At 45.0% G+C, this 22596-nt stretch overlaps 1 protein-coding gene across 1 annotated transcript in view; it reads left to right on the top strand.

Moving 5' to 3' along the window:
* Positions 1-22596, top strand: part of PLRG1 (pleiotropic regulator 1) — an 80084-nt gene that overhangs the window by 41887 nt on the left and 15601 nt on the right. Inside the window, exons 5-12 of the mRNA XM_077279370.1 lie at positions 447-540; positions 713-803; positions 6110-6211; positions 6958-7050; positions 9934-10083; positions 10400-10501; positions 10582-10684; positions 21081-21189. Coding sequence (XP_077135485.1) covers positions 447-540; positions 713-803; positions 6110-6211; positions 6958-7050; positions 9934-10083; positions 10400-10501; positions 10582-10684; positions 21081-21189 — 844 coding nt within the window. The remainder of the gene's footprint in view (positions 1-446; positions 541-712; positions 804-6109; positions 6212-6957; positions 7051-9933; positions 10084-10399; positions 10502-10581; positions 10685-21080; positions 21190-22596) is intronic.

Here is a 22596-nt window from a genome sequence, read left to right as displayed (position 1 = left end):
CAAAATTACATCAATACATTTATTTTCTTCTGTATGATAAAAAAAAAAAATCTGAAGTTAAAGAGGCTCCTCTGCCTCCCAATCTCCTGCTTGCCGGAAGTCTGGTCTAAACTGTTAATTATTCAGGGGTTCACAATTTCATTGTCCCGGTGCTGCCCATAGTGAGCGCAATCCCATGATATAAGCAGAGACCGCTTTCCTCTGCAGCCTGGGAGGAGCTCAGGGACACTAAAGGATCCTGCCAGCTTTAGAGCAGCCCTTGCATGTGTGCTGGTTGGTGACCTAGACGGCGAGCACTAAATCATAACATTAAAAATCCTTCTATTTTTGAGCACAGACAAATCATTGTTAATAAGATGTAAATTGCAAAGTAGCGCTTTTTTTGCCTTTACAACTTTACCTATTTATGACGAGGATCCAACCCCTTTATAACCTTTATTTTCTAGGAGTGGCTCTGACAGCGGACACCCAGATCCAAAGGATGCCAAGTGAATCGGCAGCACAATCTTTGGCACTGGCACTTCCACCGTCACAGGCAAGGTAACTACTATACAGAACACACTTCTGTAGGTTTTTCTATAACTTCACATGCGGGGTTGTAGTTTTTATTTATTTTATTAATTTGTAACACAGATGTAAGTGAATATTACTTATATCTGTATAAAGGATATTCTCGATATAATAGTAATCTGCATTTTTCATCTATCACCAGAATGGACGCTCATCGCACGGCTCCTGGTATTGGAGATATTTATAGACAGGCTGGGCATCCTGAGCGTTCACATCCCCCCGGCTTGTCAATGGTGAGCTCACTTTATCCGATTTTTTTTTTTTTTTTTTCATAATGAAAGGCCTTTTTTGTTATTAAAGGGAACCTGTCACCCCGTTTTTTCGGTATGAGATAAAAATACTGTTAAATAGGGCCTGAGCTGAGCATTACAATAGTGTAGTTTGTGGACCCCGATTCCCCACCTATGCTGCCGAAATACGTTACCAAAGTAGTCGTTTTCGCCTGTCAATCAGGCTGGTCTGGTCAAAAGGGCGTGTTGTCTTCCCCCAGATTTTGCGTAGTTTTCCGTTGGTGGCGTAGTGGTGTGCGCATGCCCTAGGTCCAGAATCCTCTGCCAGGGGATTTAAAAGAGCGCGCTGTTCGTTATTTCATTGGTGATCGGTGGGCGCGGCCATCTTCCTTTAGCCGCGCGTGCGCAGAAGCGGCGCTCTGCTGGCCGCGGCTTCAGGAAAATGGCCGCCGCGATATCCATCTGCGCACGCGCGGCATCCCACGGCCATTTTCCTGAAGCCGCGGACAGCAGAGCGTCGCGGCCAGCAGAGCGCCGCTTCTGCAAAACCCCCCCCCCCCCGCCCCCCCCCGTGGCTACGATCGCTCTGATTGGCTGTTAAAAGTGCAACAGCCAATCAGAGCAATTTGTAATATTTCACCTAAAAAACTGGTGAAATATTGCAATCCAGCCATGGCCGATGCTGCAATATCATCGGCCATGGCTGGAAATACTGGTCTGCCCCCCCACCGCCCCCAATCTACTCCCCAGTCCTCCGTTCGGTGGTCCGCTCCCCTCCGTCCTCCTGTCTGCTCCCCCCGTGCTGCGATCCACCCCCCCTGTGCTCCGATCCACCCCCGGTGCTCCGATCTCCCCCCCTTCATACTTACCGAGCTTCCCGGTGTCCATCCGTCTTCTCCCTGGGCGCCGCCATCTCCCAAAATGGCGGGCGCATGCGCAGTGCGCCCGCCGAATCGGCCGGCAGATTCGTTCGATGTACATTTTGATCACTGTGATAGGTTTTATCACAGTGATCAAAATAAAAAAAATAGTAAATGAACCCCCCCTTTTATCACCCCCATAGGTAGGGACAACAATAAAATAAAGAAAATATTTTTTTTTATTTTTTCCCCCACTAAAGTTAGAACTAGGGTTAGGGTTAGAACTAGGGTTAGGGTTAGAACTAGGGTTAGGGTTAGAACTAGGGTTAGGGTTAGAACTAGGGTTAGGGTTAGAACTAGGGTTAGGGTTAGAACTAGGGTTAGGGTTAGAACTAGGAGTTAGGGTTAGAACTAGGGATTAGGGTTAGAACTAGGGGTTAGGGTTAGAACTAGGGTTAGGGTTAGAACTAGGGTTAGGGTTAGAACTAGGGTTAGGGTTAGAACTAGGGTTAGAACTAGGGTTAGGGTTAGAACTAGGGTTAGGGTATGTGCACACGTATTCTGGTCCTCTGCGGATTTTTCCGCAGCGGATTTGTTAAATCCGCAGTGCAAAACCGCTGCGGATTTATCGCGGATTCACCGTGGTTTTTCTCCGGATTTCACTGCGGTTTTACAACTGCGGTTTTCTATTGGAGCAGGTGTAAAACCGCTGCGGAATCCACAGAAAGAAGTGACATGCTCCAGAATGTAAACCGCTGCGTTTCCGTGCATTTTTTTCCGCAGCATGGGCACAGCGTTTTTTGTTTCCCATAGGTTTACATTGAACTATAAACTCACGGGAAGCTGCGGAAACACTGCAGATCCACAGCGTTTTCCGCAGCGTGTGCACATAGCCTTAGAATTAGGCTATGTGCACACGGTGCGGATTTGGCTGCGTATCCGCAGTGGATTGGCCGCTGTGGATTCGTAGCAGTGTTCCATCAGGTTTACAGTTCCATTTAAACCTATGGAAAACCAAATCCGCTGTGCCCATGGTGCGGAAAATACAGCGCGGGAACGCTGCGTTGTATTTTCCGCAGCATGTCAATTCTTTGTGCGGATTACGCAGCGTTTTACACCTGTTCCTCAATAATAATCCGCAGGTGAAATCCGCACAAAAAACACTGGAAATCCGCAGTAAATCCGCAGGTAAAACGCATTGCCTTTTACCTGCGGATTTTTCAAAAATGGTGCGGAAAAATCTCACACGAATCCGCAACGTGGGCACATAGCCTTAGGGTTAGGGTTGGAATTAGGGCTAGGGTTGGAAATAGGGTTAAGATTAGGCTTGTGGTTAGGGTTATGGTTATGGGTGTGTTGGGGTTAGGGTTGTGGTTAGGGTTGGAATTAGGGTTAGGATTAGGGTTAGGGGTGTGTTGGGGTTAGGGTTGTGGTTAGGGGTGTGTTGGGGTTAGGGTTGTGGTTAGGGTTATGGCTAGAGTTGGGATTAGGGTTAGGGGTGTGTTGGGGTTAGTGTTGGAGTTAGAATTGAGGGGTTTCCACTTTTTAGGCACATCAGGGGTCTCCAAACGCAACATGGCGCCACCATTGATTCCAGCCAATCTTGCGTTCAAAAAGTCAAATGGTGCTCCCGCCCTTCCGAGCCCCAACGTGCGCCCAAACAGTAGTTTTCCCCCACATATGGGGTACCAGCATACTCAGGACAAACTGGGCAACAATTATTGGGGTCCAATTTCTCCTGTTACCCTTGTGAAAATAAAAAATTGCTTGCTAAAACATCATATTTGAGGAAATAAAAATTATTTTATATTTTCACGGCTCTGCGTTGTAAACTTCTGTGAAGCACTTGGGGGTTCAAAGTGCTCACCACATATCTAGATAAGTTCCTTTGGGGGTCTAGTTTCCAAAATAGGGTCACTTGTGGGGGGTTTCTACTGTTTAGGTACATCAGGGGCTCTGCAAACATAACATGATGCCCGCAGACCATTCCATCAAAGTCTGCATTCCAAAACGTCACTACTTCCCTTCCGAGCCCCGGCATGTGCCCAAACAGTGGTTTATCTCCACATATGGGGTATCAGCGTACTCAGGAGAAACTGGACAACAACTATTGGGGTCAAATTTCTCCTGTTACCCTTGCAAAAATAAAAAATTCTGGGCTAAAAAAATATTTTTGAGGAAAGGAAACACATTTATTATTTTCACGGCTCTGCGTTATAAACTTCTGTGAAGCACTTGGGGGTTCAAAGTGCTCACCACACATCTAAATAAGTTCCCTTGGGGGTCTAGTTTCCAAAATGGAGTCACTTGTGGGGAGTTCCTACTGTTTAGGCACATCAGGGGCTCTGCAAACGCAACCTGACGCCCGCAGAGCATTCCATCAAAGTCTGCATTTCAAAACGTCACTACTACTTCCCTTCCGAACCCCGACGTGTGCCAAAACAGTGGTTTACCCCCACATATGCGGTATCGGCGTCCTCAGGAGAAACTGGACAACAACTTTTGGGGTCCAATTTCTCCTGTTACCCTTGGGAAAATAAAAAATTGTGGGCTAAAAAATCATTTTTGAGAAAAGAAAAATTATTTTTTATTTTCACGGCTCTGCGTTATAAACTTATGTGAAGCACTTGGGGGTTTAAAGTGGTCACCGCACATCTAGATTAGTTCCATGGGAGATCTAGTTTCCAAAATGGGGTCACATGTGAGGGACACAGGGCACACAGGGGCTCTCCAAACGCGACATGGTGTCCGCTAACGATTGGAGCTAATTTTTCATTCAAAAAGTCAAATGGCGCTCCTTTCCTTCTGAGCCCTGCCGTGTGCCCAAACAGTGGTTTACCCCCACATGTGAGGTATCAGTGTACTCAACAGAAATTTCCCAATAAATTTTAGAATCCATTTTATCCTGCTGCCCATGTGGAAATGAACAAATTGAGGCTAAAATAAATTTTTTGTGAAAAAAAAAAAAAATAAAAAGTACTATTTCATTTTTACAGATCAATTTGTGAAGCACCTTGGGGTTGAAAGTGCTCACTATGCTTCTAGATAAGTTCCTTGGGGGGTCTAGTTTCCAAAATGGGGTCACTTGTGTGGGAGCTCCAATGTTTAGGCACACAGGGGCTCTCCAAACGTGACATGGTGTCAGCTAACGATTGGAGCTAATTTTTCATTCAAAAGTCAAATGGAGCTCCTTCCCTTCCGAGCCCTGCCGTGTGCCCAAACAGTGGTTTGTAACCACATATGAGGTATCGGTGTACTCAGGAGAAATTGCCCAACACATTTTAGGATCCATTTCATCCTGTTGCCCATGTGGAAATGAACAAATTGAGGCTAAAAGAAATTTTTTGTGAAAAAAAAGTACTTTTTCATTTTTACGGATCAATTTGTGAAGCACTTGGGGGTTCAAAGTGCTCACTATGCATCTAGATAAGTTCCTTGGGGGGTCTAGTTTCCAAAATTAGGTCACTTGTGGGGGAGCTCCAATATTTAGGCACACAGGAGCTCTCCAAACGTGACATGGTGTCCGCTAAAGATTGGAGCCAATTTTTCATTGAAAAAGTCAAATGGCGCTCTTTCCCTTCCGAGCCCTGTCGTGTGCCCAAACAGTGATTCCCCCCACATATGGGGTATCGGCGTACTCAGGACAAATTGTACAATAACTTTTTGGGTCCAGTTTCTCTTTTTACCTTTGGGAAAATAAAAAAATTGTTGCTAAAAGATCATTTTTGTAACTAAAAAGTTAAATGTTCATTTTTTCCTTCCATGTTGCTTCTGCTGCTGTGAAGCACCTGAAGGGTTAATAAACTTCTTGAATGTGGTTTTGAGTACCTTGAGGGGTGCAGTTTTTAGAATGGTGTAACTTTTGGGTATTTTCAGCCATATAGACCCCTCAAACTGACTTCAAATGTGAGGTGGTCCCTAAAAAAAAATGGTTTGGTAAATTTTGTTGTAAAAATGAGAAATCGCTGGTCAAATTTTAACCCTTATAACTTCCTAGCAAAAAAAAATTGTTTCCAAAATTGTGCTGTTGTAAAGTAGACATGTGGGTAATGTTATTTATTAATTGTTTTATGTCACATAACTCTCGTTTAACAGAATAAAAATTCAAAATTTGAAAATTGCGAAATTTTCAAAATTTTGGTCAAATTTCCATTTTTTTTACAAATAAACGCAAAAATTATCGACCTAAATTTACCACTAACATGAAGCCCAATATGTCACGAAAAAACAGTCTCAAAACCGCTAGGATCCGTTGAAGCGTTCCTGAGTTATTACCTCATAAAGGGACACTGGTCAGAATTGCAAAAAACGGCAAGGTCATTAAGGTCAAAATAGGCTGGGTCATGAAGGGGTTAATAATGGTCAAACAGGCCCTCACCACCTTCAGTGATGGGGAATTCTCACCTCTTCCAATGTCTCTACCCAACAAGTTAGATTTTCTTGTTTTAGGCTTCCTTGGAGTCTGGTGGAATGAAGAACTCTTCGTTAATGGCAAAGAAAGCCCCAACCATGCCAAAACCACAGTGGCATCCACCTTGGAAGCTTTACAGAGTGAGTCTTACTTTTCACTCTTTAGTATTGATCACATTTCATTCATCCACGTGTGCGGCTTATCTTTTACAGCACTAACCTTGCAGGTTATTTTTCACTGTGCCATAAATTGTATCCTATAGCAATAGTTCTTTTGTGTGGCTGTGTTCACACTAGGCATTTTAATGAGGTTTTTATGCCAGTTTTCCACTGCGTTTTACAGCACCAGCAAATTTTGAGATTTCAGAAGTTTCATGTACACAGCTTGGGTTTTTTTTCCATCAGTACCAGTACCATGGAATTAATGGTGCTATATAAATGACAATAATAAATCCGTATTTTGTGCTTTGCTTGGTTTTTTCACAATAGAGCATGTCACTTCTTTCAGCAGTTTTTACCCATTGAAAGTAATTTGTGGTGAAAAAACGCTGAAAATCCGCACACAAAAAAACGCAGGTATCAGATTTTGCAGCATATTTTGTGCCAAAACCTGATTAAGTTGAATGAGATGTTTTTGGGTTTTTTTGCACTAAACTTTACCAGCAAGCACAAGAGACAAATATACCATGACAAAACACAGCAAAAAAAAGCAAGAAAATCCAAGGAAAACACTGAAAAAATGCCTAGTGTGAGCATGGCCTTAGTTGTGATTTTCTGTCTTGCATGTTGTGTAGGTCTCCTGAGAGTGAAGCTTAGTGTTATGCTCTCCAGACATAATGCGCCTTTCATCCCTTTCTGCATTCTAAGTGTGCTGTGCGTTCTCGCAGGTCATCAGTGGTCATCTCGGGTGGGTGCGTTGCATAGCGGTGGAACCTGGGAACCAGTGGTTTGTCACAGGCTCAGCAGATAGAACAATTAAGGTAAGAAGACTTAGCTAAGGAAGCTTTTCCTTTGTGATTCAGAGTGCTTAAGGGTATAATTTTCAGTGCTCCTGTCGGGTCTTTGTCATTTTCTTCCTGCCAGCTTCAGCAGCTTTTTAGTGCAGTGGAGTAAAAACAATTTTCTTTTCCATGTTGGGATATTTAGAAGCTGAAAGCAATAAAATGCAGAGTAAATTGCTGAAATCTAAAGTCCTCTCTGAACCCAAAACTCGTCCTTTACATAATTATACGACATAGCGCTCTGCTTCCTTCCCTTTTAGAAGTGTATGTCCTTTTCTTTTTTTTTTTTTTTTTGTTTTTTTGGTTTTTTTCTTCTTGCATGTTACCTGGATAACTTTAATGACTAAGATATTTCTTGTTTTTGTGTTTTTCTCTTTTCCTCCCTTTGGAGCTTTTTTTTTAGTCATGCGAGGGCGTGTTTTTCATAGGACAAATTGTAGCTTTGATTAACACCAATAACTTTACCATACAATGTAATGAAAAACAGGAAAAAAATACAAAATTTGCAGTTGATTTCACTGCTATAATCATATGTATAGTATATGGACCTGGTGCCGCACTGCTGTGATCACAGTATATGGACCTGGGGCCACACTGCTGTAATTACAGTATATGGATCTGGGGCCACACTGCTGTAATCACAGTATATGGACCTGGTGCCGCACTGCTGTAATTACAGTATATGGATCTGGGGCCACACTGCTTTAATTACAGTATATGGACCTGGTGCTGCACTGCTGTGATCACAGTATATGGACCTGGTGCCGCACTGCTGTGATCACAGTATATGGACCTGGTGCCGCACTGCTGTGATCACAGTATATGGACCTGGTACCTGGTGCCGCACTGCTGTGATCACAGTATATGGACCTGGTGCCGCACTGCTGTGATCACAGTATATGGACCTGGTGCCGCACTGCTGTAATCACAGTATATGAACCTGGTGCTGCACTGCTGTAATCACACTATATGGACCTGGTGCCGCGCACTGCTGTGATCACAGTATATGGATCTGGTGCCACACTGCTGTGATCACAGTATATGAACCTGGTGCCACACTGCTGTGATCACAGTATATGGACCTGATGCTGCACTGCTGTAATCACACTATATGGACCTGGTGCCGCACTGCTGTGATCACAGTATATGGATCTGGTGCCGCACTGCTGTGATCACAGTATATGGACCTGGTGCCGCACTGCTGTGATCACAGTATATGGACCTGATGCTGCACTGCTGTAATCACACTATATGGACCTGGTGCCGCGCACTGCTGTGATCACAGTATATTGACCTGGTGCTGCACTGCTGTAATCACACTATATGGACCTGGTGCCACACTGCTGTGATCACAGTATATGGACCTGATGCCACACTGCTGTAATCACAGTATATGGACCTGGTGCCGCACTGCTGTAATCACAGTATATGAACCTAGTGCCACACTGCTGTAATCACAGTATATGGACCTGGTGCTGCACTGCTTTAATCACAGTATATGTCCCTTTATCCTGCCCTCTGTTAGGACAGCATGGATTTGGGGATGGCTAAAACCACTGCTTAGTGTCGGTCCTAGGAATGTTGCTTGATCAGAGGCCGGGGGCTTAGGCCTCTTTCACACTTCCGTCTTTTAGAATCAGTCACAATCCATCAAAGTGTTGAAAAGACAGATCCTGTGCAGATTGTAAAAAACGGATGCACTGGATCCTGTTTTTTGATGGATCCGTCGATGCAGCAGCTGCAGGAAAAATGGGTTAAATTAAAGGAATAGAAATCCTTCCAGGCATGCTCAGTGTAAAAAAACTGATTCCAGCGCTGCATTCCGTCATATGACGTGTCACAACGAATCCTGCGCCCATAGGCTTTCATTCTAGTCAACGACGTATGCCGCAGGATCTGTCGCGACACGTTTTCCCGACGCAGACAAAAAACGTTACATTGAACGTTTTTTTCCAGATGATGGACCGCCAAAACACTACGGATGCGACGTGTGACGATCTGTCGCTAATGCAAGTCTATGAGAAAAAAACGGATCCATCAGAAACATTTGTGAAGTGTGAAAGAGGCCTTAAAGGAATGTTCCATGGAATGAATATACTTTTAAATGTCGTAAACTACTGTAATTGGAAAAAAAAATGTACAGGAAGTGATGTTTTGTCACCGATCCCTTGTACCTCTCACCAGTGCTTACCCAGTACCTGCTGTTCTGTGCTTTACTGATCCCATACCTTACACACTAAATAATGAGAATATTGCCTGTGTCATCAGGCATTTTTGTGTGTCAAGGACAGGATTAGGAAGCACAGACCGATATGTTCCGGTTCTGGGATGGGAAGAGTGTAGGGGATTGATGAGGGCGAGTATCCTTTGTTTCTGAGGCATTTAGAAAACTATTCTGTTCCAATGATCATCCCTTTAAGAGATCTATGGAGCCGTTTTTTCTGCTCTTGGATACTCTGCCGTCTTTCCCACATCGATACCAATGAGCTCATGTAACCGTAAAAAGAGCAATGTGTGACTGAATCATAAATTCCCATTCCCTCAGATTGCACGTGCCGCGCCTGTGGTCACACGACAGGACACTTCTGGGAACTCTGAGTTGGGGAAAGAGGTCTTGGACATTTCGTGTCCAGCTTCACGTTCCTTTGCTCTAGCAGTCTCTGGGTTGTCTGACATCAGAGATCCTTTGGTTTCTGTGCCGGTTACTGGACCCAAGGGAAATCTTCTAATACGAAGCACAGCTCCAGCGTGATTTTCATGCCATCGTTTTAATAAGGTTCTTGCTTTATGGCGAGTATTTGTGTCATGCAGTATTAATGGTCTGCTTCTCTAAGTTTCACTTCATTTCTCCCTTCTCTCGAGATCTGGGATCTGGCAAGTGGTAAATTAAAGCTGTCCTTGACAGGACACATAAGCACTGTCCGGGGAGTGATTGTGAGTGCCAGGAGCCCATATTTGTTTTCTTGTGGCGAGGACAAGCAGGTGAAATGCTGGGATCTGGAATATAATAAGGTATGCCTGACTTCCCAGGGCAAGTCCTGGTCATCACTTATGTCTTACAATGTTTTCTGTTTTTATCCATATGAGTTCTACTAAATTGTCTATTTTCCTTGGCCTTATTGCTAGCTATTGCACGTGAAAATACCTTGCGTGATCTGTGGAACAGTCTGTGCGGTTGGTTTGTGCATTCCTTTACAAGTCTCAATGATATCTTCTTTTAACTCTGCGTGATCTCTTGTGATGTGTATGCAGTTCATACATACAGCCATGGAGAGAATAACACTTTGGATTCAATACAAGCTTGAATATGCTGTTCTTGGTTCCCCAGGTCATAAGGCATTACCATGGTCATTTAAGCGCAGTCTATGGTTTAGACTTGCATCCCACCATTGATGTGCTGGTGACCTGCAGCAGGGATTCTACGTCCCGGGTAAGTAATGACAGAGCAGGCGTCTGGCATCTGCCAATGACTCAGTGAGGTTTCATACTTACATTTTTATTTTTCCATAGATCTGGGATATAAGGACAAAAGCCGGTGTACATACACTTGTGGGACACACCAACGCTGTGGCAACAGTGCGATGCCAGTCTGCTGAGCCCCAGATTATAACAGGTATCCATCCATGCTGATTTAATCCCGTTATTCAAGTGTTAAATGGAATCTGTGAGCAGGTTTTTTTTCCTCATCTGAGAGCAGCCTGATATAGGCAAAGAGACCCTGACTCCAGCAATGTATCACTTGGATTACTTGGTGCAGCCATTCTGACAGAGAGATTTTAGATTGATTATGAAGCAGAGCTGAGGAAGCTAACCCCGCCCACACCAGGCTCTGTATGTTCAATGGCTATAGACAGTGAGCTGCTTATCACGGGAGGGAGCGGAGTCGGACTAGGGCTCATGTGGCCGGCTAGTCACAGCAATGATAAGCTCCTAGTGCTGACACATTCTTCGTAAGCAAACAAAACCTTTTAACCCTTACCTCATGCTATCTTCTAACTACATAAAAACCTGCTGGCAGATTCCTTTATGAAATATTAGGGCTACCTTGGGCTGACATCACATCTCTATTGTGAATTCTGTTCTTTTGTTCCATCATAGGAGCAAAAAAATAGTATTAAGGATGTGATGGTGGTGTCTCATGATGGACAATGGTGCCCAATTGTTCCATTAATTTATAATAGGGTATCTTGGATCCTACCAAGGGGTGTCCGTCCTTCACTTGGAAGAAATGATAGTTTTGCTTTGTTATCAAATGTGACTACAATCTGATAAAGCCAGCAATAATGAAAGTGAATGCAGCTTACACCTACCACATATATTAAGCAGTAGTCATGTTTGACCTTCTTGGTGTCGCCTTATAGCATTATGGGATCATAGATGGGGTTAGACTTCACTACAAAAGTTTCATCCAAAATTAGAACAGTTTGTAAAAAAACAAAACAAAAAAAACATGAACATAAGTAAAAAAAAAAATAAATCTCTAACTAACCATGGTTTCTCAAAGAAAATCATCATTTGCCAAAAGTTCCAGGTACACTTTAACCATTTAACGTTTAATTTCTTTGTGGATGTGTTCATAGATTTTTTTTTTTTTTTTTTTTACTTACTTAAGTCCATGCTATATTAAAACTGTTAGATGGAATGTTCCTTTTTTGCAGTAACAGTACAGACATGTTCAGACAGTGTATTGAACAAGTCCTAAGAGTGGAGAGATCAATGAGATCTGCTCGATAGTTTCTGAGATGCCTCGGAGTATGTCAGTGGCTGTCATCTTTTCAAACTATGCTCAATGTAATTCTGATAAATGTGAGTAAGGTTCTGTTCACACCATAAAGTCATAGTGGAATATTTCCCCCCAGAGAGTTGGTGGATCCATTTGGATTAATCTTGTAAGTCATTTAAGCATTTTACATTGATCTTGTGGTCAGAAGTGTGAACAGAGGCTAGTTTGCGGGCTTTTATATCACTTTTTTTTTTCTTTTCTTTTTTTTTTAAAGGACCTGGTAAAGCAGGGCAGTAATTAATCTTGATTAATTTTCACTTCTCCCCGAAGTATTCTGTGTTTTGTTTTTCTATATGGATCCAGAGATATGGGTATATTATTTGCCATATAGCAAGTCTTTATAGTCTTTGCCAAAGGAGCGTTACTCAGTCCAATAATGCAGAGCAGCCTAAAGACCCCTCCCCCCATAGCATCCTATGAACCCCACTCCTTTGTAAAGACCATAAATGCAGCACTAAGCAAAAAGGCCCATATCTCCAGAACTGTATAGTGGATTTACAAAAAAAACAAAATACAGAATAAATCAGGGAAGCAGTAGGAGTAAAATAAGATAAAAATGTGATGTGTGAGCCCACATCTTTCCCGACACAGCTAACATGTGCCCGGAACAGTTGCGGGTGGATCGCGATCCACCCTCAGCTATTAAAGGGAACCTGTCACCCCGTTTTTTCAGTATGAGATAAAAATACTGTTAAATAGGGCCTGAGCTGTGGCGCGTGTGCGCAGATGGAGTGCTCTGCTGCCCGGGGCTTCAGGAAAATGGCCGCGGGATGCCGCGCGTGCGCAGATGGAGATCGCGGCAGCTATCCTGAAGCAGAGATGCGAACTCGGCTTCAGGAAAATGGCCGCCGCGATCTCCATGTGCGCACGCGCGGCATCCCGCGGCCATTTTCCTGAAGCCCCGGGCAGCAGAGCACTCCATCTGCGCACGCGCAGCCTCAGGAAGATGGCCGCCGCCACGGAAAAGCCGGTGAATAGCGCAGATCGCGCTCTTTGTCTGCTGCTGCGCAGTGCATTCGGCAGTTGCGCATGCGCAAAACACTACGCCAACGCCGGGAAGATAAGCAAGAGGTGGGGGAGAAACAGCCATTTCACCACGCCCTTTTGACCAGACCAGCGTGATTGACAGGCGAAAACGGCGACTTTGGTAGGGTATTTCAGCAGCATAGGTGGGGAATCAGGGGACAAAAAATACACTATTGTAAAGCACAGCTCAGGCCCTATTTAACGGTATTTTTCCATCATACATGACGGCACCACGAGAGAGGGGATCCGCCCATCAAGGACAGGAAACCTTCAAGATAAAAGGGGCGGCTCCTCTCTCCACATCAGTTGGTTTCCTGTCCTTGACGGGGAACCCTCAAGATGGAAGACGTCTGATGAAGATGGATGACGTCTGAAGATTGAAGAGGATGCCGGGATCTGGGTCGGGTGAAATTTGGGCAGGCGCTGTCTGCTGCACCCGTCACCAGGTACCCGTAGTCGCCTCGGGGGTCAATGTATACCATGCCCCCCCTGAGCGAAGCATGGCCACAGCCCGCGAGGCGAACGCCCGGGTGAAGATCCTCCACGGGGACCGCAGGGCGTCCCCCCCCTGTCGAGTAGAAATCCTGCTGTCCACGGGGGTCACCCTTTGGTGCCCCCCCTGTTGACCAAAGGTGGCCATGCAGCCCGTGAGGCACATCGGTGCCCCGGCTAGGTAAGCTCCTCGGTGGGTTTTGGGGCCCTCCCTGTCGAGCGTGAAGAAGCAGGTCTCCACCCTTGCCTCCTTCCCCCTTTCTGGCGGTACCTGATACATGGAGTGCGGCATGGAGCGATGTCCGGCTAAGAGGACATCTGACGCTGGAGGTGTGTGCGGCACTGCCTTCTGGAGTCCCGGCCGGCGTCGGGTGCCGAAAACGGTGGGTACGCGCATGCGCACGACATCCGGCCGCAGCACTCGGAACTTTTCTCAGGGGCTAAGGGACAGGGGGACCGAAAAAGGCGGCGCACACCGGAAGTGATGCGCGCGCCTGGAGCACAATTCAGCAGCGCGCACCGGAAGTAAGTCCGGGAGCGCGCACAGAGCTCTGGCAGAGGCAGGATCAACCAGGTGAATCGTGAATTACAAAGCGCGCACCGGAAGTGGTTGCCGGGTGCGCGCTGGCACGGTTATTCAGCGCAGGCATTGCGCTAGCGCGGCAGGATCAACCAGGTGATTGATTGCACATAGAAGCACCGGAAGTGGTGCAGGCACGATCAACCAGGTATTTATTCAGGACAGGTGCGATTATACACCTGATCACTGAAGCAGCCAGTAAGGCAGGATCAACCAGGTGATTCATTAAAAAAAAAAAAAAAAAAAGTGAATCTATTTAAACAAGCCAGAAACGCTGCCCTGTGTCACTAAAACCAGGCCAGGTTGAAGGTGACTACTCTTGCTAAGTGTTAACGTGTATGATGGAGAGTCTTTCACCAGAGCATTTGATGCCACAGCAAGAGATGCAGGAGAGGCGGTCTCGCTCAAGCGAAAAGAGCCAGTCCCGCCATGGCAGCAGCAGAAGCCGCTCGGACAGCGTACGGACGGATCGCCGTGCCAAGGAGGGGTCCCTAGTCTCAGTGGGAGACATGGAGAAATCCAGCCAACCTCCGGATCCGGTACCCGTACTTTGAAAGCGTCCGAGTGGTGAGTGATCTGCGAGAAAGTCCAGCACGCTAATGTCTGTTCTTTTCTCTTCTCTTATCTCCGTCTCTCCCCTCTTTTCTTACATACATTGCGGGGTGGAGTATAGGAGGTCCCCAAAAAGCGTCAGGGGAAAACTAAAAATAAGGAGTGCCCCTTATGTAAAAAACCCTTAAAGACATCTTGGGGTAAAAGACTGTGTCAGGAATGTATCAACCAGACTGTTGCGGAGGAAACACCCTCCTTTACGGACAGCCTAAGGTCCCTGATTCAGACCGAAGTCTCTAGGTCCGTAAACGCATTACAGACAGCTGACACAGATGCCAGATCTAGGCACAGATCCAGCCCTTCAGTAGGATCCCAAAGAGATTCCTCGGGGTCAGAGCAGGATTCCGATACAGCCCGCTGCTCTGATAGTAGCTCAGAGGAAGAAGACATCTTTCCAGCAGAGGCTACGGATAGGCTTATTAAAGCTGTTCGCTCTACCATGGGGCTGGTAGATGAGAAGGCCAAAAAGACAGCCCAGGAACTCATTGGCCTACAAAAGAAAAAACGGAGGTCATTCCCTGTTAATGAGCAGCTACAAGATCTAATTAAAAGGGAATGGCAAAAGCCAGAAAAAAGGTCCCAGTTAACTACCTCCCTAAAAAGAAGGTACCCTTTTGAAGAGGAGGCGTCCTCATCTTGGGACAGAGCCCCAAAAATTGATGTGGCGGTCTCCAAAGTTGCCAGGAAATCCTCCCTGCCATTCGAGGACCTAGGTTCTCTAAAAGAACCTCTGGATAGGAAGGTCGACAGTTCCCTGAAGACAGCTTGGGAAGCCTCAGCAGGAGCACTAAGGCCAGCCATCGCGGCCACTTGTGTAGCCAGATCCCTTAAAATCTGGATAGACAACCTGGAGGAACAGGTAGAGAAAAAAGTTCCCAGGGAAACTATCCTGGAGGCAATACCAACTATGAAAGCAGCGGCGGTGTTTCTAGCTGAAGCATCAGCGGACTCGGCTAGGCTGGCAGCAAAATCAGCAGCGTTAGCCAACACAGGACGCCGTGCCGTATGGCTTAAATGCTGGCCAGGAGATACTCAGGCGAAGATGAAGCTCTGCTCTTTGCCTTGTGAGGGGAACTTCCTCTTCGGACCGGCTTTAGACGAGGTGTTGGAGAAAGCCGGGGATAAAAAGAAGAACTTCCCGAAACAGCCGTTTCAGCCCTTTCGTCGCTCCTTTCGGAGAGGTCAAAAATTCCGGAGACAGCAGTACAGAGACCGAGACAGGAGCAACCTGGACAAGCGACCCAGGGGAGGAAAGGTCTTCTATTTCGGCAAGTCCCCCAGAGACACCAAAAAACCCTCCCAGTGACGGTCCTTCTCAGGTGGGAGGGAGGCTCTCTCACTTCCTTCCAGCCTGGGAGAGGATCTCATCCAGCATATGGATCCGGCAGATCGTAGGATCAGGCCTAAAACTAAAGTTTCACCACTGGCCTCCAAGAAGGTATATGCAGACCCCAGTACAATCCTCTCAGGAGAAACAAGACAGTCTGGAAGGAGAAGTAACATCACTCCTAGACAAACACGTCTTGGAGGAAGTTCCTATAGAGGAAAGAAGGGAAGGATTTTATTCCCCTCTTTTTCTCATAAAGAAACCAGACAACTCCTGGAGGACAATAATAAACCTAAAAGGCCTCAACAAATTTCTTGTAATACCATCATTCAAGATGGAGACCATAAAATCAGCGGTGAAACTTCTCTATCCCCAGTGTTACATGTCCGTCCTCGACCTCAAGGACGCTTATTATCACGTCCCAATCAGGCAACAAGATCGTCGGTTTCTCAGAGTGGCAGTCCAGATGGGGTCCCAGCTGCGTCACTTCCAGTACAAGGCTCTGCCCTTTGGGATAGCAACAGCCCCACGGGTATTCACAAAGCTGATAGCAGAGGTCACAGCTCATCTCAGAAAAAAAGACACTCTGATAATACCCTACCTGGACGACTTCCTGATAGTGGGGAAGAACTTTTCTCACTGTCAGGAACAGGTCAGGATAGTGATGGACACTCTTCAGACACTGGGATGGCAACTAAATCTCAAGAAGTCCAAGCTGGAGCCAGCTATGGTCCAGAATTTCCTGGGGATAACGGTAGACTCCGTGGCACAGGAGTGTTGCCTCCCAGAAGGAAAAGAGGAAAAAATCAAACAAATGATTATGACCACTTTAAAAAAACTGGAAATGACTTTAAGAAGGGCCATGTCGGTGTTAGGATCCCTAACCTCCTGCATACCGGCAGTAAAATGGGCCCAGTTCCATGCAAGAGAACTGCAATGGTGTGTGCTGCAGAACGACCAGGAACTTCAGGGGCAGTTAGAGCAGAAGCTCACTCTCCCACTCTCTGTGCTCCAATCTCTCAGATGGTGGTTACAGATAGTCATCCCCGAGAGGAGTTCCCTGGACATTCACAGCCTCCAAGGTGATCACAACAGACGCCAGTCCGTGGGGGTGGGGAGCCCACTCAGACACACTATGGGTCCAAGACCCCTGGGCTCAAGAGGAGAAAGATCTATCCTCAAACGAGTGGGAGCTCCTAGCAATAGAAAAAGCGCTAGAGAGATTACTTCCTCACTTGGCAGGGCATCATGTGAGAGTCCTATCGGACAACCGAACAGCGGTCGCATACGTGAACCACCAGGGAGGCACCCGCTCTCGGGCTCTGATGCACGTAACCACAAGACTCATGTCTCTAGCCGAAAGGCACCTCCTGTCATTATCGGCCCTGCATATCCGAGGCGTGGACAACATAAAGGCAGACCTTTTAAGCAGGAACCACTTGAGGCAAGGAGAATGGTCCCTAAAAAAGTCCGTTTTTCAACGGATAGTGCACATGTGGGGAAAACCCAAGATAGACCTCTTTGCCTCAAAAGTCAACAAGAAAGTCCAAAAGTTCTGCTCCCTGAACCCAGCAGACAGGCCGTTGGCAGTAGACGCCTTCAGCATAGAATGGACGTCAGGACTCCTGTATGCCTTCCCACCGATATGTCTAATCCCAGTGGTTCTGAGGAAGATCAGGGAGGACAAGGCCAGGGTAATTGTCATAGCTCCCTTCTGGCCGAAAAGACCGTGGTTTTACTGGCTGAGAGTGATGTCAGTGACGGACCCATGGGTTCTCCCGGAAGACCAGGACCTTCTAACGCAGGTTCCCTTCAACCACCCGCAGAACTCCGGGCTTCATTTGACAGCCTGGCATTTGAGCGGTCGTTACTAGAGAAAGAAGGGTTCTCGGCTGGGCTAATATCCACCTTGCTCAGCAGCAGAAAGCCAGTAACGACCAAGATCTATGGGAGAATATGGAAGAAATTCCTCTCCAGCTCAGGGCCAATACGGGAAGGGGAGGTCCCAATAGTGGCAATACTGGAGTTCCTGCAGAAGGGCTTAGATCTGGGGTTAGCTGTTAGTACCCTCAAAGTACACATTTCAGCCTTAGCAGCCCTATTTAACTGTGACCTGGCAAGTAATAGGTGGGTGGTGAGGTTTGTCCGAGCCTGTAGTAGAGCTGACTCTGTTCCATCTCCTACTCCTCCACCATGGGATCTAAATCTAGTGTTAACAGCCCTGACGGAAAGCCCCTTTGAGCCATTAAATACAACTTCTGATAAAATACTAACATTAAAAACAGCTTTGTTAGTGGCCCTTACATCAGCCCGTAGGGTGGGGGATTTACACGCGTTGTCAGCTGACCCCCCTTACACACAAATCATGGACGATAGGGTTGTATTAAAATTAGATCCGGCATATCTCCCCAAAGTGGTATCGAGATTTCATAGGGCTCAGGACATAACCCTACCCTCTTTCTGTCCCAATCCCAGTAACCAAAAAGAGGAGAGACTCCATTGCCTAGACGTTAGGAGATGTATCCTACAGTATCTAGAGGTGACAAAATCCTGGAGGAAGCATAGGGCTTTATTTGTTTCGTTCCAGGGGTCAAGGAAGGGCCTTAAAGCCTCAAAACAGACTATAGCTAGATGGGTGAGAGAGGCCATTATTCTAGCGTATAGTAGTGCAGGCAAGGTTGTTCCACAGGGTCTGAAAGCCCACTCCACGAGGGCCATGGCGACGTCGTGGGCGGAGAGAGCAGATGCTACCATCGACCAGATTTGTAAGGCGGCCACTTGGTCCTCTCCGTCTACATTCTTTAAACATTATAGGCTAGACCTATCTGCTACCTCTGATCTCACATTTGGGAGAAGAGTGTTACAAGCAGTGATCCCTCCCTAAAGAGAATACAAATCTCTGTAACTCTCTCGTGGTGCCGTCATGTATGATGGAAAAACACGGGTATTACATACCTGGTAATGTGTTTTTTCATGAGACATGACGGCACCCTTATATTCCCACCCTTTTGATCACGTCATTAGTTGGGTGCATTATTAGCATTATTTGTATTATACACTCCCTGGGGTATCGGTGAATAGAACCGTATAGGATGTATTATTTATGTGTACACTAACCAGCGGAGTTCCTCTCGTACTCTGTAAACAACTGATGTGGAGAGAGGAGCCGCCCCTTTTATCTTGAAGGTTTCCTGCCCTTGATGGGCGGATCCCCTCTCTCGTGGTGCCGTCATGTCTCATGAAAAAACACATTACCAGGTATGTAATACCCGTGTTTTTATCTCATACTGAAAAAACGGGGTGACAGGTTACCTTTAACCCGTTAAATGCCACTGTGAAACGCTTACAGCTGCATTTAACAAGCGCTTCCGACTATCGCGCCGTAAATCCGCCCAGTGGTGACCCCAGTCACGTGCTCGTGGGTCACCGGTGGGTTGGCATGACCAGAGGTCTCCTGCAGACCTCTATGGTTGTCCCTGCCGGCTTGCTGTGAGGGCCATAGCACGTGAGTAATTCAGCTATATGTAGGTGAGCCAATCGAGTTATGGCAGCTTCTAGTCTCCCATGGAGACTATTGAAGCATGCCAAAAGTAAAAAAAAAATACATAAAATATATATATATATATATATATATATATATATATATATATATATATATATATATATATATATATATATATATATATATATATATATATATATATATATATATATATATATATATATATATATATATATATATTTTATGTATGTGTTCAAATCCGCCCCCTTTCGCACCATTCAGAATAAATTCAACTAAATCAAATGGACATATTTGGTATCGCTGCGTTCAGAATCGCCCGATCTATCAATAAAAAAAGGGTTAACCTGATCGCTAAATGGCATAGGGAGAAAAAAAAGTCACAACGCCAGAATTACATTTTTTTGGTTACTGCATTAAAATACAATAACGGGCGATCAAATTGCCACAATATACAACAGAAAATTCCAGCGAATCTTTTAGAATGAGTTATTTACATATTGTAGATGCAATATAGTAGTGAAGAGGCAAATATGATATAAGTGCATTAGGATAATTTATTTCAACTTTTGTTTAACAAATATCTATTTTTATTGAACATCACAGGCAAATGATAGTCAAATTTTCTGTCTTTCTGTTTTTGAATAATGAGATGAATCCGTATTCATCTCATTATTCAAAAACAGAAAGACAGAAAATTTGAGTCTCTGAAAATTTCCGGAACTAATAGATTGACATATATGATGTTAAATGTAAAAAAACTGCACTATTCAGCAATATGTTTGAGTGTGCCTCTCCCATTTCGATTCCATGCGGCTTCCTGGCAGTGAGCAGATCTCTAAAGGACGACAGACTGGACGAGCTGGCTACAACTTTTATTAATGGGTGATCAAAAGAACATATCTGCACCAAAATGGTATCGTTAAAAACGTGAGCTCAGCACACAATAAATAAGCCCTCACCCAACCCGAGATCACGAAAAATGGAGACGTTACGGGTATCAGAAAATGGCGCCAATTTTTTTTTTTTTAACATATTTTGGAATTTTTTTCATCATTTAGATATAAAAATAACCTAGACATGTTTGGTGTCTATAAACTTATAGTGACCTGGAGAATCATAATGGCAGGTCAGATTCAGCATTTAGTGAACCTAGTAAAAAAGCCAAACAATGTGTGGGATTGCACTTTTTTGCAATTTCACTGCATTTGGAATTTTTTTCCTGTTTTCTGCTACACGACATGGTAAAACCAAAGGTGTCTTTCAAAAGTACAACTCGTCCCGCAAAAAACAAGCCATCACCTGGCCATATTGACGGAAAAATAAAAATGTTATGGCTCTGGGAAGAAGTGGAGCGATAACTCCCAGAGGTGTTTTCGTTTAAGGGGTTAAATTTGTTCATTGCATGTAGCTTTACAGACGTACGCTTTACATTATTCTTGTAGTCAAAATGACCGATAACTCAGCAAGTTGAATTTGTGTCAATATGACTCAACAGCAGCTGTTCTAAACTAACTCTGGTGTGAACAGAGCCCTGTTCAGGTGTTTGGCTATGCTGAATATCCGTGTTGTCAATTGGGAGACGAGAGTAAAGCCACTGCCAGACAAAAGAACAAAAGGATCGGGCATTTGGGTTCCTTATGATTACATTTTTTTTTCTCCTCCCCAGGAAGCCATGACACCACAATTCGGCTTTGGGACATGGTGGGTGGAAAGACTCGCGTTACACTGACAAATCATAAGAAGTCCGTCCGATCAGTTGTATTACATCCACGACAGTAAGAGCCTTTCCAATATCCTCTTCTGTAGTAGTGATTTTATATGTCTGTATCTATCAGTTTGTCCGTCTAGCTTTGATACTTGAAACACTCAGTCTTTTACTTAACTTTGGCCTAAGATCTTGGCGTAGTTTGTCATAAAAACAAACTGCTTTATTCGCTTCCCACGGGACTGACACCTCTGGCACTGCTCCTGGTGTCCTGTATTGGCTGCGGTGCTGAAGTTACGTTGACCGTGCAGACAAAAATCCCTGATGTGAGACTCCGAGCTCCCTGATTTATTTTTTATTTTTTTGCCACAGCCAATAAGGGGCATTGGAAGCAGCGGCAGAGAGTAGGCATCGAACTTGGGGACGATAAGTAATGCTTAGTTTCCTTTTCTTTCTTTTTTAAATTACTGTTATAACAAACTGCTGTTGGCGACCAAGATCTTCTGAAAGGAGGCAACCCCTTTAAGTCTTCAAATAGCTGTGTCATCTATTGGTGTCTTTTAACCAGTCAATTCCTAGAATTTTGTAACATGAACCCTCAATCTGGTTATTCCAATATAGCAGAAGACTCTTGTCCACCCATTAATCCATCAACATGATTGCCACTGTATCCAGGGGATTGCTGTAGGCCCCATGGTTGGTGATACTTTTGTGAAGCAGTGACCAAGAATGCAGTTATGTGCTGCAATGCTTTTGGTTTGATATTGCAGTATATAGAACAAGCGCTGGAACATTTTCAGGTTCATGTTCACTAATGGGACTAACAGTTTAAGGAGAAAAAAAAGTTTTAAAAAATTCAAATCACCCCTTAAAAAATAAATGAAATAAACAATCATATTCGGTATCGGTGCATAAGTCCAGTGTATCAAAATGTAATATTGTTTAACCTGTAAAGAATCCCCAAAAAAATCTCAACACCAGAATTTCTGTTTCTCGTCAGATTGGCGGCCCTTAAAATGCAATAAAATAAGATCAAAACCTCTTGCATAACTCAAAGTTGTATCAATAAAAATGTCACCTCGACACAAGAAAAACAAGCCCCCAAAAAAGGGTACATCAATAAAAAAATAAAGCTGAGCTGCGCCTGCTCCTTACAGGCTGAGTGTCGGCTGTGATGCACAGCAGGCAGCAAACCGTAGCCACAACAGCCAAACTTTAGCCTTTTAAATGTCATTGCCAAGCATGACCGCTACATTTCCAAGGTAATAAGGCAGCTGTCCATTATGGAGGCCTACATGATGCAATTACGAGTTGCCATGGCAGCCAGGGATTACCCTGTGTTTGCCTTGTTAGTACCTCTATGAGGAAATAATCAATTATACAATAGATTGCAATGCTAAAGTAAGGTGTAGGCAGTCAAGGGATTGCAGGTTCAAGCCCCTAACGGGATTAATTAAAACTTTAAAAACATTAAAAC

Source organism: Ranitomeya variabilis, chromosome 1 (genome assembly GCF_051348905.1).
Source record: "Ranitomeya variabilis isolate aRanVar5 chromosome 1, aRanVar5.hap1, whole genome shotgun sequence".
Lineage (NCBI taxonomy): Eukaryota > Metazoa > Chordata > Amphibia > Anura > Dendrobatidae > Ranitomeya > Ranitomeya variabilis.
Note: the sequence above shows the minus strand (reverse complement) of the source record. Positions and strands in the feature narration are given on the sequence as shown.